The sequence below is a fragment of the Blennius ocellaris genome (genome assembly GCF_963422515.1).
Source record: "Blennius ocellaris genome assembly, chromosome: 24".
NCBI classification, from domain to species: Eukaryota; Metazoa; Chordata; class Actinopteri; order Blenniiformes; family Blenniidae; genus Blennius; species Blennius ocellaris.
Window position 1 is genome coordinate 2,875,342 of NC_137673.1, and position 17,797 is coordinate 2,893,138.

Sequence of the window (17,797 nt, forward strand, 5' to 3'; positions counted from 1 at the left end):
ATACTTAAACACAAAGTATCAAGCAAATATATAAACATACAATGAGACCCACTAAAATATCCACGGTCACTGACAGACATACTTAAAAGTGTACAAACACACACTCATACGGACATTATCATCCTTAATCTGCATTTTTCTACTATTTTGAAATTAAATATTAAGTTTGTGCGTGTGTGTGTGTGTGTCCACAGTCTGGACTCTGATCTGTTCCCAAACTCACCAAACGCCAACTCTTTCCCCCTCTGAGACCCTCACAGCTTGTTTACTTCAGGTAAACAAGGACTTCAGTCTCTCAGATCGAACACTAAAAGCCCAAAACAGGCTGCCGATTGTTTTATCCTCAACATTTTGTAAAGAAACATGAAGACAATTCAGATTTCAATAAGTGTTTTTCAGTGCAGCCACTAAGGAAGAAAACAAACTGAAAGACCAAAACCAACACGTGTCAATCATGGAAAATGTTTGTTCCTGTTCTTGGTGTCAGTTTTGAAAAAAGGACTCAACCGATTGATTTTTCACTTCTTTAATCAGGAAGCATGAATGTTGTGAGGCAGAAAGCTGAAACATATTGCAGTGACGATAGAAGCCAAAAACAGCTAAAAGAGCTGAAAGACACAGCAAGAAAAAAAATAATTCTGAATTAGAAATGTAAAGAACCCAGGTGCGGTCCATGAGGAACACCTGAATCTGAACTACTGACTCCAGTATGTCACTTTGAGCTGTGCTACCCTGCTTTGATGAAACTTTGAATTTAAGCTGACAACATGGGGATTTATTTTCATTTAGAAGTTGCTGTATTTCACATTTTAAATGTGGTTATTTCTTTTAATTGGAGTATTGAGTCTGTGATATTTGCTCTTCTTTTAAAGGCTTTCTTTTCTATGTTAGACTACACTTATGTTTTATTTCGGGCATAAAAAGAATCCGACTTGGTCACCACTGTGGGTCACTGACTGGGACCTTTGACCCCCATCTGCTCCCCGGCACAATACTGTGGCAGCCCACTGTTCCTAGCATAAGGTTAATTTCGATTCAATTAAATGTAATTTCTGCAGTGTGCACAACGTGGTCGTCTCCTGGCACTTTTACTGACCCAACAATTTCACATGAGCAAGAAAGGACCCATGAATTGAATGTGTTGACTCTGAATTGGTATATTATGAAGCATTCGCTTCTATTTTCAGCACTTTGAAGCAGTCTTTTAATTGAAGGCGATGTGTTTTATTTTGAAAGGAGGTCCTTTTTATCCGAAAGCAAAAGTCTTGATTTGTAGGGTGGTCTTTTATTCTGAAGTGTAACGGACCCAGAGTGGCAGAGCAACTCCCATCTGTGGTTAGTGACTCTCAGCACGTCTTAATGATTACACAAGAAGGACAAACGGGTACATCTCAGGTGATTCACAAGTAGAGCCTCTTGATGGCGCCGTGGTGTCTCCTCATCCTGCCGCCGCTCGGCACTTGGGGCATCAGCTTCTCCATGCCCTCGCGGATCCAGCGGATGTACTTGGACACTTGTGTGTAGACGCCATATTTGCCTTTGCGCGCGCAGCCTTCACCCCAGCTCACGACGCCGGTCACAAAGTATGTGTCGCGGTAGCGCGTGACGTGTGGCCCGCCACTGTCGCCCTGACAGGCGTCCTTGGCGATGGTGTCGTAGCCAGCGCAGAACATGCGGGTGGAGATTCGCAGCTGCGTGGACTCGATGCAGGTTTGACGGTCCACATAGGGAATGGTGAGGCGCTGCAAGATGGTGGACGGCTGTCGACCCTCGCCGAGGCGACCAAAGCCACTGACCGTCCCGTACTGCTGCTTCATCAGCACCTGAGAAAAGTCGGGGGGACACCGTTGTCGGTCATTGGAACCCTGATCTCCACACAAACAGCGCTGAGGTCTGTGGCTCAGGTTCGAGTTGGTTCACCTTCTCGGCAAAGTCTTGTTCCGGTATGCACGCCGGGAGGATGTACCGGGTGAACTTGATGGGCGTGGCCAGTTTGATGAGCGCAATGTCGTTGTGGTAGGTCTCCGGTTTGTACCTGTTGTGGGTGGCGATGCGCTCCACCTGGTACGACACTTCATTGCCATCCTGCACTAACGTGTCGAACTCACCTGGAAACGGGAAAACGGATCATTATACCTCTGGAGTCGCACTTCAGACCTGCTCACGCTGGCTCGTGATTGGCTCATGAAGACGGACCGAGTTTGATGTAGATGTAGCGGGAATGGTTCATGCAGTGGGCTGCGGTCAGGATGATGTACTCGTTGAGGATGGTTCCTCCACAGAATCCCTGGTGGTCCTCGTTCAGGAGGAGAGCCTGCGCGGACAAACAGGAAGTGATGTCACACTTTTTCCAAAAGCAGGAATTCGAATTTGAAGTGAAGTTTTCCTTTTTTTTTTTTATTGTAAATAAATACAATTTTGAAATAAGGTGTCTCCCTTTTTATCAAGTTTTTTTGTTCGTAGGGAGAGTTTCATTCTGAAGGAAGGTGTTTTATTTTCTGACGCGTTGTCTATGGTAGATATTTTGAAATTATGCCTCTTTGTTCTAAGCAAATGTCTGTAATTTGAAGGGAGAGCTTTTGTTCTTTGTCGGCCACTGATTTATTTGAAGACGCTCTCAACCGCCTGGACAACAACATATGATCAGTGTGTTTCCACACGGTCTCTACCTGCCATGGACACTCTCCTGGTGGACAGTCCTCTCCATTGACAATCCGTGTCATTCCCGCCATGTGAGGGATGATTTGTTCTTCAAAAACTGAAAATTCGGTGAAAACGATACTTCTGTTCAGGGATGGTGGGGCCAGCGGGATCTGGCTTTGGTCATCCTGCTGCTGGGTGGAGTTGTTCAGCTCCGTGGCGTTCAGTGTGAGGGAGTCCACCTCACTGGCGTTCCCCACGGTGGCGTTTCCCTCTGTGGCGTTCTTCCGCTCGTATCGGAAAACCGTCCGGGTGGCTCCGGTGATTAAAGCGCCACATTTAAATTTCTCTGCAGGAGTTGGTGTTCAAGCTCAAAGGTCAAGGTTTGAACACGAGTGAGACTTTGTTGGAGTTTTGACATTTGTCGCCCGTCTTACCGTTGGACTCGCACGCCTTGTCGTCTGAGGCCAGGAAGTAGCCGTCGGCACAGGAGCATTCCACGTTTCCCTGGACCACGTTGCAAAAGTGCTCGCACCCGCCATTTTTATTCTCACAGAGTTCAGGAATGACTGCAAAGAGATGGAAACCGTCAATAGGACGAGAAAGAATCGGCGCAAAGAAGCTCTTGATTGTGCTCTGGCGGGGCGACGGTAACACTCCGTAGTAAAAACTGTTTACCGGCCAGGGACAAGAACCATAGTTCACTTCTCTTTTAGAGTACTTGTTGACTGGTTTAGCGTCCGTGTCATTACTGGTACCATGGTGTGGTTCCTAAACTCGGACCGGGTGAATTTCAGGAGAGTACCAGGGAGGAAACCTGTGGACCAAATTCATACCTATTTCACAGTTGAAGCCTTGGTAACCGTCTTGACAAAAGCAGGTATAAGTGCCGATCCCGTCCTTGCAGAGTCCATCGTGAGCACAGGGTCTTGTCTCGCACGCGTCGCCATCTGCAGGAGGAATGGAACATGGTCACAGTGGAGGCTCCATTTGGTGAAGGACCGTCTCGCCCTCTTTGCTCAATTGAAGTTAAGAATGAGCCACTTTGTGCTCCCAGGATTTGTTGCATCCTCCTCAGAACGTAAAATATTTCTGTTTCTCTTTGAGGTCTTTAAAATAGCAGAAGTTATATTTGCCTTACCGACATATATGGACCAGAATTCATTCTGGGGGGAAAAAAAGAGAGAGTTTGAGTGTTCAGACAAACCACACTTGTATTTCTTAAATTGGACTTGGACTGAGAAAATGTTGTCGGCAGTGTTTCAGTACCGTTTTCTCCACGTTCTCAAAGATCTCTCGCGCCTCCTCCCAGTCGCAGCGCTCCTCCATGCACTCCCTCTCCTTGTTGCCTTGCTTCATCTCCTCCAGGAAGCTGTTGGCTCTTCTCTGCCGCAGCAGCACCTGATTGGCCGCTGGGGCGTCCAAGAAAACTGGCGAGGGAGGTGAAATGTGAGAAGGTGGACTTTCTTTCTTTTTTTTGTCAACCAATTTCACAAGTGCTTTTCAGTCGTTGACAGTCAGAAGCTTTGTGACAATATGTGGCAGAGTTGAGGTCAAACAGGATCCATGTTCAAACACACCAAACTCCTGGAGGAGCCCGACGGACCGAATCAGGGGAAGTGCTTCAAGACTGCCTCGTTTCTTTGACTGATGAAACTCTTGCTGCTCTTCTTCTCCCGGACTCTTGTTCAGGGCTTCAAGTGGAAGATTCTGATCCTCATGTGGGGATGAATGAATCACTCCACCACCTGGACCGGTTGAGCTCCTCTCAGCTCAAGAGGAACCTGTCTTTCTACAAGGAGTGGATCTTTCATCCGGTCAGGTAAACCTGCGCCAGCAGAACAGTGGTTCTCCAGCAGGAACTGAAGCGACTGCTGGTTCGCTGCATTATGTCTCACACTGATCATTTGTCTTCTACAGTACATCCGGCTCACCACTGCAGTCCTACTTAAAAAATGACCTGAAGATGCTGCTGGAGAAAAGCATCTTACCAGGGGGACAATTTTGCAGAGCGACTCCAAAAGCAAGCCGGGTAAGCATCAAGTCTTTACAAATCAAGTGGTTAAGATTTGACATTAAAAACCCCATAACTGCTAATTGAAGCTGATCTGGAATCTCCTGTGTAGAAAAAAAAAGATTTATGTATCTTTCTGTCATTTTTCAGACTTTTGAAGTTGCAGTCTTAAAGATATTGATCAGGAGGAGAGAACCAGGACGCCATTGAAACATGTCACAGGTAAGTTTTAAGAACCGACTTCCCAGAAAAGACCAAAGCAAAATACATCGGAACAAACAAAGGTTGATGAATGAGAAGATTCAGCAGCGTCAAACATCTGCAGCTTGATTTCCTCAGTATTGTGACGCAACAAAGAGATATTAAGAAGTGACACATATTGAAAGTTGTTTTGGAAAATTAAGTGAAAACTCAGTTAAAACCGGACTAACTCATGTCGGCGACGTCGGTGATCGTGCTCTGATCTTCACATGTTGAAGTATTGCAGCTGTTGGTGACATCACATGTTGACATCACACACACACACACACACACACACACACACACACACACAAACCTCATTGTGGTCGGAGGACGGGAATCAAACGTACCATGAGCGGCGGTCAGGTGCAGCAGCAGGACGCTGACAGACGCTGGTCGACTCCACAACATGTCGGATGAAGGACGGAGTCCAGCTCGCCTGGAAGAAGTCTCTGTGTGTCTGAGTGGGAGTAATGGAGTCTCACTGTGGAGATAGGGCGGACAGGAGGGGAGGCAGGGAGGCAGGGAGGGCACTGACCTCCTGGAGGGGTGGGCGGGGCTTATCCGCTCACACATGATAGAACGGCAACTCCCAGAATGCACTGCTGCAGGCCCAGAGCTCATATCTGTTTACTTTTTTATGTTTTTCAAACTTTGTGCAATACATTTTAAGACGGAGCGTGAACGACAATCTCTTCATGTTCAGACCTTTTCTGTCTGCTTTGACTCAAATATTGTGTGATTGGTCAGAAATCTTTATTTACAATTTGCTCCAGAATCCTTCACTTGAAGCTACAGGAACATCATGTCCAGGACGACCTTGGTTCTTGTCAGAACTTCAGTCGGTATTGGTTTCTGGTCTCCAGCTGGTCATGAGGGCGGTGGAGTCCTGGAATGATGTCATTTCAAACAGAACCAAAGTCTGGTTGTATCTCGCACTCTCTCAGGAACATCTTGAGTTCATGTTATCATATCAGGCTTTCGTGGTTTCAAGGATGAAATGATGAGATTGTTTTTGTTCAGACATTGTTGAAACAATAATTCCACACTGACTCTGGAACAAAGCGGTCATGTTCCTCAGAGGTGATTTGTTAATCTCTATCAGAGATACTGAAAGTTGAAATGACTGAACACAGTGGAGGTGAAGGTGGTCTAATTCTTCTGACACTTCAGGAACACGCTGAGAGTATTTGTGTCATGTGGTCTCAGAGTATTTCATGATCAGATCAGATCAAGGCTTTCCGATGCTGCCGCCTTCTTTCTTCTGAATGAGACGTCCTCGTTGATGTCAGCTGACCTGGACATCAAACTGGACGATGAACCGCTCATTCAAGACGCACACAGTCATATTCAAGTGTCAACCTGAACCCTGGAATGGAATTTGTGTTTGGTGGTGAAATGAGGGGAGAGTTCTTCCTGCAGCAGTACCAGGACTCTGCTGGCTGTCAGTGTGGGAGGACTGTGGTGGGATGAGGGGGGGGTTACGGTAAACTGGGATTTTTCTCCTGTGACCTCACTATTTACACTCAAACAGGTTCGCTGGACGGCAGCCAATCAGCTCTCAGGAGGCCTGCTGGTCCAAACTCGAGAAAAACATCCAACTCAACGTTATAGAGTCGGAACATATTTGAAAAGTAACTGACCTTCGTTGGAGCTTCTTTTGTCCTTTTGGGGTCAAATAAACTGTTGAGTGAGGCCACCGCACACGCTCAGTGGATGTTTGCCTCCAGATCGACATGTAAATCGGAATTACAATTAAAAAAAAAAAAAAAGATTTTACTCTTCAAAATAAACGTGAATGAGGGATATGAAACAGTATTTTCAATAACAAACGTTTATTTGAGATTTGTAAATGAAAGTCGATGATTTACAGAAAATTCGATGCTAAAATTAAAGCCTGGAGATTATTTTTGAAAACCGTTTTAAATGTGCGCCTGTTCCAGCGGTGGCGGCGCGACGCTCGGGTCGCTCTTCAGCACGCCGTCCACCCAGTCCACAAACTTGGCCATGTTGGCGTACACCCCATAATAACCCGGATGAGCGCAGCCCCGCCCCCAGCCGACCACACCCGTCAGGAAGTTGGTGGAGCCAAAAGCGGTGACCAGCGGGCTGCCGTCGTCGCCACGGCAACTCTCCTGCTGCCCGTCCGGGTAACCGGCGCACAGCATGTTGTCTGTGACCTTGAGCTGAGACCACCTGGCACATTCCGTGTTGGGCATGAGGGGCACCGACATCCTACGGAGGACGGGCGATGTCGCCGCCGCCGCGCCGTCGTTCCCGCCGGACGTCCGGCGGCCCCAGCCGGAGACGGCGTGGTAGCGGGTCAGCAGCAGCTCGCGCTCCACAAAGTCTCTGGTGGGCAGGCAGATGGGCAGAGCGCTGCGGCTCAGGTTGACGGCGTGCTGCAGCCGCGCCAGGCCCAGGTCGCTGTCGCCCGGCAACCGCGTGTAGTTCTCATGCAGCATCACCATGGTAACGGGGATTCTCTGCTCCGTCCCATCGTCCGCGTCCAGGTTCACCTCGCCTGGTGGCGCCAAGGCCGGAAGTAGACGAAGAAGAAAAAATATCACAATTTAAAGTGAAAATGTTTTAATGCAAAACAAAAATAGCACAACAAAAACTATTTATGGAATAAAATAACTGAATAAGAAGAAAAACTACAGCAGAACGTTTATTAAAACTATTAAAATCAGGAAAATTGCAAATACCAGTTTCAAAATAAAAGTGATTGAACCATGTTCAGATGTGGGCTTCATGACTTTACCTGCCACCACAGTGAGGTCCTGGGGCTTGTTGCCATGGAGACAGTGGGCGGCGGTGATGACCCAGTCGGGGTGGATCAGAGCGCCGCCACAGTGACTCTTTCCGTTTAACTGCAGCAGCACCTGAACTCGGCACAGAGACGGGAGTGAGACACGGCCGTGTGCGGCCTGCAGGGGGCGCCCTGCTCTCTGCTGTTACCTGCCATGGACACTCCCCTTTGGGGCAGTGGTTCGCCCCGACCACCCGGGGATCGAGCGCAACGCTCTGGTCCATCTGAGTCTCCAGCGGCGGCAACTGACCGCATGGAAACGCCACTGCCATGTAAAAAAAAAGAAAATAAGCATTAATATAAAAATATTGACATCCACTTATTGAATAATGCTAAAAAGTCTTTGTTACCCGTGGCAACGCACTGCCGTCCGTCCTCTCCCAGCTGGTAGCCGTCGGCGCAGAAACATCGGCGTCGTTTTCCGGAGCCGTCGCAAAAGTGCTCACACAAGCCGTTCTGGTAGAGACACTTCAGGGAGTCCTCGAACACTAGTCGGCCAATTAATTAACAAATACGTTAAAGATAAATATGTAGGACGAACCTCTCCGATCCGATGAAAGGCGTCCTTTACCTGTCAGACAGTGTCGACCTTCAAATCCTTCCAGGCACTGACATTCGTAGGACGAGCCGACGTAAGCACAGGTGCCATTGTTGTGACACGGGTTCACCTGACAGGGGTCGCGGCCTGGCGGCAGGGAAACGCTCAGAATAGCTAGCTAACCTTCAAAAGCGCAGCCATTTCAAGGTACAGTGTCTATTTTTCACCACTGGGGGGCAGTGATGACCCGCTTTCATTGTTTTTGGACTGAATGCAGGAAAAAGCGGTGGAGTGACTCACTCCGCCATCTGCTGGTGTAAAGTGGCATTACAGCACTAGTGGTTCTCGCCTTTTAGCGTCTTGATTTGATCACCTTTTTTAATAGAAAGAGTCAATGAATCCGTCACAACCTGACGCTGCTCACATGCTAAACACAAGTCAGAATAGTCTGCTTATCAACAGCCTCACAAAGATGAATTACAGCAAGTCAATCAAAGCTACTTACGCTCATAAGTCAGCCAGAACTGCCTCTGGTGGAAGAAAATGAATTCGTGATCAATTTAGCTTTTCTCGTTTTATATCCATGGAGAAAGTGAATGATTTGTCATTTCTTGATCAGGATTTTTTTTAGACAATTGTTGTGTGTTTACGGTTTTGCCGTCGTCTTCGAAAACCTCTCGAGCCTCCTCGTAGTCGCAGATCTCTTCGATGCATTCGCGCTCCAAGTTTCCTTGTTTCAGCTCCTCCAGGAAGCCGCTGTTGGCTCGTCGCCGCCTGTGGAGGAGGGACTCGGCCTCATGCTGCTCCACAAACACTGAGAGCACACACACATACACACACACACACAAGTTATCAAACATAAATACAACTTTTAGAATATTAAACATTTGTGTCCCAGCGAGGGAGGTTTTCATTCACGTTTCCAACCTGCAGCAGCAGCAACTCCGACCATCAGCATCCAGCTCGTCCTTCGCAGCAGCATTTTCACCAATGGCCTCCGACTCCTCCAACCTCACAACAAGTCAGGGCTGCAGGGGGGCGGGGCTTCACACAGGCACCGCCCCCTCGCCCTGTGACCCCCCCCTGAAATCTAAACAAACAAAAATGTGCTTTGTCAGGCTTTTAAGGAGGTCACAAAACAAAATGAGTGTAAACTTTTGTGTCCTTCAGTCAGTCACAAATTGGAGAATGTTCTACGTTTTTGAGTAGTTCTACATTTTACAGAAATCTAAAAAGAAATTCCCATTTCTGAGTGAATGTTTAAATTTTCCTTTTAAAATATATTATTATAAAATATTTTCTTGAACGTCTTGAATCTGATGTAATGCCCAATTTGTACACTGAGTGGCAGCAGTGAGCCTCTGTGGCCTCCAGAGTGACTTTACACCACCTGGTGGTACACAGTGGTATTGTAAGGTTAGGTTATTAATGCTGGAAACAAAAATATATACCTCTGCAAATTTGAGTTTTTCACAGTTAAAATTAATGAAAAATGGGTGAAGATTTAAATGAATTATTATTAATTAATAACAGGAAGTTGCAAAGTGTAATACCATGTTTATGCACTTGGTGGCGACAGTGTTCATTGATTTGCGCAGTGACTTGCCTCCTGTTTCAGAGACTCGAGTGGCGTAACAATATTTTGATTTGAGCTCAAACATAAATCTCACACAACTGCTCTTTTAAATAAAAGCTTTTATTTTCCCATTCGGGATTTCAGAATAAAAGCCGTCAGTAAGAAGTGACGTTGATGCTCGGCTGTGTGGCGTTGTGCGGCGGCTCTGGCGAGGCGGTGTGGTTGTGGATCCACTCCAGGTAGTTGGACACTCGGGTGTAGATGCCGTAGTTGCCCGGCCGGGCGCAGCCCCGCCCCCAGCTGACCACGCCCAGCAGGAACGCCGTCTCCTTGTACGCGGTCACCAGGGGCCCGCCGCTGTCGCCTTTGCACGAGTCCTCGCGGCCCTCGATGTATCCGGCGCAGAACATGTTCCTGGTGACGGCCACGCCGCTCTGCTCCACGCAGTCCTGCGTGCGGATGCGCGGCACCTTGAGGCGCCGCAGCAGGACGGAGGTGGGCCCGTTCTCGCTGCGCCGGCCCCACCCGCTCACCGTGTGCAGCCGCACCGCCCACAGCTCGCGGTCGGCCATCGGTCGCGTGGGCAGGCAGACGGGGACGGCGTACGGCGTGTAGACGACGGGCGAGGCCAGCCGCAGCAGGGCGATGTCGTTGTCGGCGGTGTTTTTGTCGTACGCCTCGTGCATGATGAAGTCTTGAACCTGCAGCAGCTGCTCGGTGCCCTCGTCCACCTCCGTGTTGTGTTCGCCTGGGGCGGGAGACGTTTAGCATTTTAGCTACAAGTACCAAGTACAAATATAGTCACTCTGACCACTAGAGGGCGCGCTGCTTTGAACAAGGACCGTGTTTCCACGGTGACCAGAGACGCTGTACTCTTGAAATGTTTAGTTCTTTGTGCCGTTTTTTTTCTTTTGTTTTACTTTCCACCATTTTTATTTGCACTTCTAGTCGTACCTGCAACGACTTTGAGGTGTTGCGTTTCGATGTTTTCGAGGCAGTGCGACGCCGTCAGGATCCAGAAGGGCTTGTAGATCATCCCTCCACAGAATCCTTTTCCTTTGTACACCAGCAGCACCTTCACACACACACGCCGTCATCTTTTCAGTGGCACCGCCAGCAAACAGCCCAGCAGGTTAATGATACACCCCAGCTGCCCCTTTCACCCCCGGCCTACCTGCCAGGGGCATTCACCTTTGGGACACTCGGTCCCTCCGACGATCCGCAGGAGCTCGTCCTTCTTCTCGCCGTTCAGGACGGGAACCATCCCGCACGCGATGGCCTCTGCAGCATCAGGAGACAAATCACAGCTCGTCTCCAAGTTTGACTGAAAAACTACAGAGCCTTTCTCGTCGATACAGAAAACTTCACTTTCAACCTCGAAAATCCTCAAATGGATGTATAAATCCCAATTTTTATACACTTTCTTCATTTAAAAAAAAAAAAGCCACTGACTTTGTTCTTTTCTTCTCCAAAAGTCAAACGTGAAGAAACTAAAGGTTTCGTTTCACCTTTAGCGACGCAGCCGCGTCCGTCGGCGTGAACGTCGTAGCCGTCTGCACACGAGCAGCTCAGCCTCCGTCCGTCCACGTCTTCGTCGCAGAAATGTTGACAGCCTCCGTTCTCCAGGAGGCAGCTGTCCGACTCCGCCCGCAGCTCTCAAACAAACAAACAGTTATTTACATGAATGCACAGACACGAGCTCAGACAGACATAAAAATAAACACGTAAAAAAATTGCTGTCCTGAACTACATTAAATTTGACTCGTAGCGACAGTCACAGACGTAGTCAGAGTTAGTCAGTCACGGGGTTGGTCAGTCAGAGTTAGTCAGTCACAGAGTTAGTTAGTCACAGAGTTAGTCAGTCACGGAGTTGGTCAGTCAGAGTTAGTCAGTCACAGAGTTAGTTTGTCACAGACGTAGTCACAGAGTTGGTCAGTAACAGAGTTGGTCAGTAACAGAGTTAGTCAGTCACAGAGTTAGTCAGTCACAGACGTAGTCACAGAGTTGGTCAGTAACAGAGTTAGTCAGTCACAGAGTTAGTCAGTCACAGACGTAGTCACAGAGTTGGTCAGTAACAGAGTTAGTCAGTCACAGAGTTAGTCAGTCACAGACGTAGTCACAGAGTTGGTCAGTAACAGAGTTAGTCAGTCACAGAGTTGGTCAGCCACAGAGTTAGTCAGTCACGGAGTTAGTCAGTCACAGATGTAGTCACAGAGTTGGTCAGTAACAGAGTTAGTCAGTCACAGAGTTAGTCAGTCACAGACGTAGTCACAGAGTTGGTCAGTAACAGAGTTAGTCAGTCACAGAGTTAGTCAGTCGCAGAGTTAGTCAGTCGCAGAGTTAGTCACAGAGTTAGTCAGTCACAGAGTTAGTCAGTCAGAGTTGGTCAGTCACAGAGTTAGTCAGTCACAGTTGGTCAGTCACAGAGTTGGTCAGTCACAGAGTTAGTCAGTCACAGAGTTGGTCAGTCAGAGTTGGTCAGTCAGAGTTGGTCAGTCGCAGAGTTAGTCAGTCGCAGAGTTGGTCAGTCGCAGAGTTGGTCAGTCACAGAGTTGGTCAGTCAGAGTTGGTCAGTCACAGAGTTGGTCAGTCAGAGTTGGTCAGTCGCAGAGTTGGTCAGTCACAGAGTTGGTCAGTCAGAGTTGGTCAGTCGCAGAGTTGGTCAGTCGCAGAGTTGGTCAGTCACAGACGTGGTCTTCCTCACCGAGCTCACAGTTGATCCCGCTGTACGGCGGCGGACAGAGGCAGGTGTAAGACGCCACCTGAGGCGAGCAGCTGCCGCCGTTCTGACAAGGGTTTGATTTACAGCTTTCTGGAACTGACGTGAACAAAACACAGATCAGTCGACTGGCTGCAACACCAAAACCAAATGGATCTAAAGAAACGACAGGAAAGCTGCTCACTGTTGTAGTTTTTCCAGAACTCGTCCTGAGGAGACGGAAACAGTTAGTGAACGACGACGAGACGCCTTGTGTCTATGTGTAGTTTTGTCTCTTTTCGTTTGTGTGTGTGTGTGTGTGTGTGTGTGTGTGTGTGTGTGTGTGTGTGTGTGTGTGTGTGTGTGTGTGTGTGTGTGTGTGTGTGTGTGTGTGTGTGTGTGTGTGTGTGTGTGTGTGTGTGTGTCGTGCCGTCGTAGCACCGTCAGCTCTGTATGCTCGAACACCTCCCGCGCCTCCTCGTAGGAGCAGCGCTCCTCCAAACACTCCCTCTTCAGGTCCCCCATCTGCAGCTCCTCCAGCCAGCCAGAGTTGAACCTGCGGGTCCGGACCAGGACCCGGTGGGCTCGGTCCGGGTCCAGGAACACTGTGAGGGGGACACACAGACCCTGTCAGACCGCCACACATCCGGAGCCCGTGGCTGCCGCGGCGCCACCTGCAGCTCGGCTCCAACTAGCGTTTTTTACACGGATTTCTATGTTCACGCAAACATTTTGTTGAGACGATTTTGCTTAATGAAGTAAAAAGTACTTTCAGATGATTATTGTTGATATTTTTATTATTTTGTAGAATCACTTTGGTTCAAAACTAAGACTTGCGTCATGAAAGCCTGTGCCGGCGCCGGTGGTGCCCCCGTGAGGCCACAGTTGGAGCTGCAGGGGAGGCAGGGTGTGGTGGATAAGGCGCGTGTGGACTTGCGACTCACCGGACGCCGGCCGGCCGCCCTGCAGGCCGAAGACGAGGAAGAGGAAGAGGAGGAAGACTCTGAGCTTCATCGTCGTGGTTTCATGGAGCCGCCGCTCGGCTTCAGTCTGAAGGAGCAAAGTTCGTCCCACCGGTCACATGACTCCAAATGACCACTGTGACCTCACGCACCAAATATGGTCGGAGCTTCCTCTTCGGTTTTTGGCTTTTACCGAAAGACTCACATTTTTTGCATATGGTCCTTATTTCTAATCCCCAGAATTCAAGCCATTTTTCTGAAACAATCCTATATTAGGACGCTCTCCGATCCATTCCACTTTGAGCTCTCAACATTGTTCTCCGGCAGTTTTTCAACCAGGAATTCTCTGTTCAGACGTGACAGGGCGTCGGCTTCAGGCCAGAGAAGTCTGAAGCGTCTTTCAGGTACATTTGGGCAAACTTTGCCTTTTACTAAGGAGCGGCTTTCTTCTGGCCACTCTAATATACAGGCCTGATGAGTGGGTGAGACGGTTGTCCTTCTGGAAGGTTCTCCGCTCTCCAGAGCAGCTCTGACAGAAAGACCACCTCCATGGTGAAGGTCCTTCTCTCCCGATCAGAGTTTGGATGTCCGGCCAGCTCCAGGAAAAGTCTTGGTTGTTGATAAGTTCTTCCCGACACCACGGTGCTCGTTGGTACCTTCAGAGCAGAAGATTCTTCTCTGGACCCTTCCAAGATGATTCCTACTCGTACGTCTACAGACTTTCTTTATGGAAACTTCATTGTGAACAAACAAACATACTGCAACAGGTCTTTATCTATTCGTGTTTATTGTATTAATGGTTTACACTGAAATCTTCACATTTTCTTAATGGATGAGTTCGCATGCGTTAGTTAGCCTCCTGCTGCTTCGCCATCACTCACTTTCATTGGTTAAATAAAGACTTTGTTCAGTTCCTGAACGTCTGCGTTTCATCAGGCTGCGACGCGCTGATGACCTCACGTCTCGGGGACGAGTTCAGCCGGTTGCCGTGATGTTCTGGATCCAGTCCAGGAAGTTGCTGACCTTGGCATATACGCCGTACATGTTCTCCTTGGCGCAGCCTTTGCCCCAGCTCACCACGCCCGTCAGGAACCACGTCTTCTTGTAGCGGGTCACCAGCGGGCCGCCGCTGTCGCCCTCGCAGGCATCGCGGCCACCGCCCCGCAGCCCGGCGCACATCATGTTGCGGGTGATGTTGAGGCGGGTGTGACGCCGGCACTCCTGCAGCGGGACGCGGGGCAGCACCAGGCGCTGCAGCACGCTGGACGCCAGGCCGTGCTGCGCCAGGCGGCCCCAGCCCGACACCGTGGCGTGACGGACCGTGGCCAGCGTGCGGCTGAAGGTGGAGTTTTGGGCGGGCAGGCAGACGGGCACCACGTGGCGGCCCAGCTTCACCGGGCGGTGCAGCTGCAGCAGCGCCAGGTCGCTGTCCGAGGTGGAGTGGTTGTAGTCGCCGTGGATCAAGACCTGGAGGACGCGGCGGCGCTGCTCTGTTCGCTCTTCCTGGTTCAGGTCGTGTTCGCCTGCACAGACGGGGACACACGCTTTACCTTCCTTACCCGTTACCATAGTTACTGAGTGACCAGCTCATTGGTGAAAAAGGAGACGGAAGCTCTGCCGCTCGACGACAAACTGAAACAAAGAAATGTCTGAAACTCGTCATCTTCACGAGTTGAAGTCAAAGTGGCGGCGGCGCTGCGTGCCGTACCCACGGTAACGTGGAAGATGGCGGCAGGCTTGAGGTGCACGCAGTGAGCGGCGGTGAGCATCCACCGGTCGGAGAGCACGACGGCGCCACAGATGAAGACGTTGTTCTCCGTCAGAAGAGCCTGAACACAACGAAAACACCTTGAATTTTGTGCTGCATTCCATGACCGCAGGACACCGGAGCTCCTGCTACGGATACTGACGAACGACCAGGAAGACCCACCTGCCATGGGCAGTGCCCCTTGGGGCAGATCTGCCCATTCACTACCCTTGGGGCAAAATACACCTGTGGTCTCCCGCAGGCATTGTCATCTGGAACAGGAAGTTAAAAAAAAGACGCTTTGAAAGCTAACATGCCAATCTCATTCTCAATCTTCATCTTAAAACTTGACTAATGTTCCATCATATGTTAAATAACACTAACATACTAATTATATTTTTAGTTGTATAGTTTTCTGAGTTTGACAGTTTTATCAAATGGAACTTTAATACTTTTAAATAGAACAGAAAACAAACAATTCTAAAGAAACAACATTGAACAGCTAACATGCTAATGCATTCTGAGCTAATAAACACAAAAATCTCATATTAGTAATCTTTTAATGTACTTATTGAATAAAACGTGAACATGTCTTATTTTAATTTAAAATTCTTCGTTGAAAATGAACAGAGACGTTGAAATCTAACGCCGATGTATTTGAACTGTGTGTGTTCGCTGTCCGACCTGCCGCCAGGCAGGTGGCGTTGTCTCGGTCCAGTCGGTATCCCGGAGCGCAGAAACAGACGTGAGAACGATCCGGAAGCTCCTGGCAGAAATGTTCACACCTCCCGTTTCTATAGCGACAGCCATGTGACGTAGCCCGCACTGTGGACACACACACAGTTTCTTGAGAAACGAGCGCACGCGGCGACGCCTCGCCAGCTGATCGTTGTCTACCTTTCTCGCAGTTGTAACCATGGAAACCAGGCGGACACTTGCAGACGTAGCGGTCGACGTGTCGCGTGCAGGTGGCGCCGTTCTTACACGGGGACGACAGGCAGTGATTGACGGCTGCGAATGGCGAACAGAAAGAGTCAGACACGAGCGGCGCGGAGCCGGAGAGGCGGTGGGCGTCGCGTTCTACCTGTGTACGTCCTCCAGAAGTTCTCCTGCACACACAGAACAGAGGTTAAGCGGGACATGCAGTGACAGTGAGCAGCCACAAGAGGGCGTCGGCTCCCGGTGGACCAACCAGCTGCTGCGGCTGAGCGAAGATCTCCTTGGCCTCCTCGTACGAACACTTCTCCTCCACACACTCCCGCTCCAGGTTGCCCTGCATCAGCTCCTCCAGCAGGAAGTTCGCCCGCCGGCTGCGATGCAGGAACACGCTAGCGTCGGGCTTGTCCAAGAAAACGCTTCCTACGATCGTAAGACGCAGCCGAGTCACTTTTTAAAGCACATTTATGAACTTGAACACAATCAAACAGGAAAATAAAGTGTGGATTTAAATTACATATAAGAAAATACAGAAACCTTTGGTTGGAGCTAACATGCTCACGTATTGTACTGAAAATGGAATTACACCTTTATTTATAGACCATTTTAAACATTATAGACAATGTGAAATACAACAGTGTAAGAAGAATATGAGGTAAATAATCACATCTGAAAGTCAACCACATACTGCGAGGCGAAACATAAATAGAGGTAAAAATAAATATATAAAATAAAATAAAGGGGGATCAATCTTCCATTTATACTCAAATTGAACCAATACAGACAAATTCTGAAACATTCCCTAAGAATTTGGTCCCATTTGTATGTCCTTCAACCAGCTCATGCTAAAATTCAATATCCCGCGATCTTTTTTTTTTTTTTTTTCGCCCTTGTAGTTTCTTATCAGCATCTTCTATTCACTTCCCACCACAGTCACTCTACTTCTTTTCTCTTTAGCAAATATCCTCATGGTTTTTTTGCATCTGTGTATAAAATGTTAAATCAACACAGTGATAATGTTGCTGCTCTGGTCTCTGTTGGAGCAAAACACTGGGGGCTGCATGTATTTATCCAATCTGTTTGCCTTTTTTCACATTTTCCAAAACTTAATAGAGAAAAAATATGAAACAATGGAACAATTTCCCATCAGTTTAAAGTCCAGATTCAAAATTTCCAGACATTATCAAGAAAGGAACGCCACTGTGATCGGCTGAGTGCTGACCTGGAGGAAGAGCGACCGAGAATCGGACGGACGACCTCCATTATCAAGTCATTCAATACTTTTACCCAACGTGTCAAACTGAGTTGTAATCAGTATTCGTCTTTCTAGCGGTTTCCCCTGCGGACTGAGCCGCAGCGAGGCCAGTTTGTTTTCACCGAAAGGGAAACGGTAGAAAAAGCTCCATCACTGCTGCTCCAGCTCGGCTCGCGGCGCTGAGACTCTTGGAGGCGTGAACTCGGAAGCGTCTTCACGACCTCAAGAAGAACAAGGACTCACCTCCAGAGGTCCCGGTGCATGCTGGGAGAAGAGCCAGGACGAGGATGAAGACGAAAAGACGCTTCGTTTGTCTGCTGATGGACGCCATGTTTATTCTGATCAAAGGTCGGCGAGGCAAACAGAGAAACATCGACTG

At 48.8% G+C, this 17,797-nt stretch overlaps 2 protein-coding genes across 2 annotated transcripts; both read right to left on the reverse strand.

Annotated features, from left to right (window-relative positions):
* Positions 1–1,400: 1,400 nt before the first annotated feature.
* Positions 1,401–9,226, reverse strand: LOC308147790 (uncharacterized protein; the record flags this gene model as incomplete). The annotated part of the gene is made up of 18 exons (XM_080520123.1): positions 1,401–1,823; positions 1,921–2,108; positions 2,197–2,314; positions 2,670–2,989; positions 3,078–3,209; positions 3,477–3,590; positions 3,782–3,806; positions 3,910–4,070; positions 5,245–5,333; positions 5,380–5,435; positions 6,853–7,418; positions 7,659–7,779; positions 7,856–7,971; positions 8,057–8,194; positions 8,278–8,391; positions 8,750–8,774; positions 8,895–9,058; positions 9,172–9,226. 18 exons carry the CDS (start codon positions 9,224–9,226, stop codon positions 1,401–1,403), a joined length of 2,925 nt encoding a protein of 974 aa, XP_080376249.1.
* A 749-nt stretch (positions 9,227–9,975) lies between these two features.
* LOC308147791 (uncharacterized protein) lies at positions 9,976–17,791 on the reverse strand (the record flags this gene model as incomplete). The annotated part of the gene is made up of 16 exons (XM_080520124.1): positions 9,976–10,568; positions 10,775–10,895; positions 10,995–11,101; positions 11,329–11,475; positions 12,525–12,638; positions 12,724–12,748; positions 12,960–13,123; positions 13,463–13,568; positions 14,468–15,003; positions 15,189–15,309; positions 15,411–15,499; positions 15,912–16,052; positions 16,125–16,238; positions 16,312–16,336; positions 16,420–16,586; positions 17,662–17,791. The coding sequence occupies 16 exons, from the start codon at positions 17,789–17,791 to the stop codon at positions 9,976–9,978; spliced, it is 2,700 nt and encodes an 899-aa protein (XP_080376250.1).
* Positions 17,792–17,797: the final 6 nt, after the last annotated feature.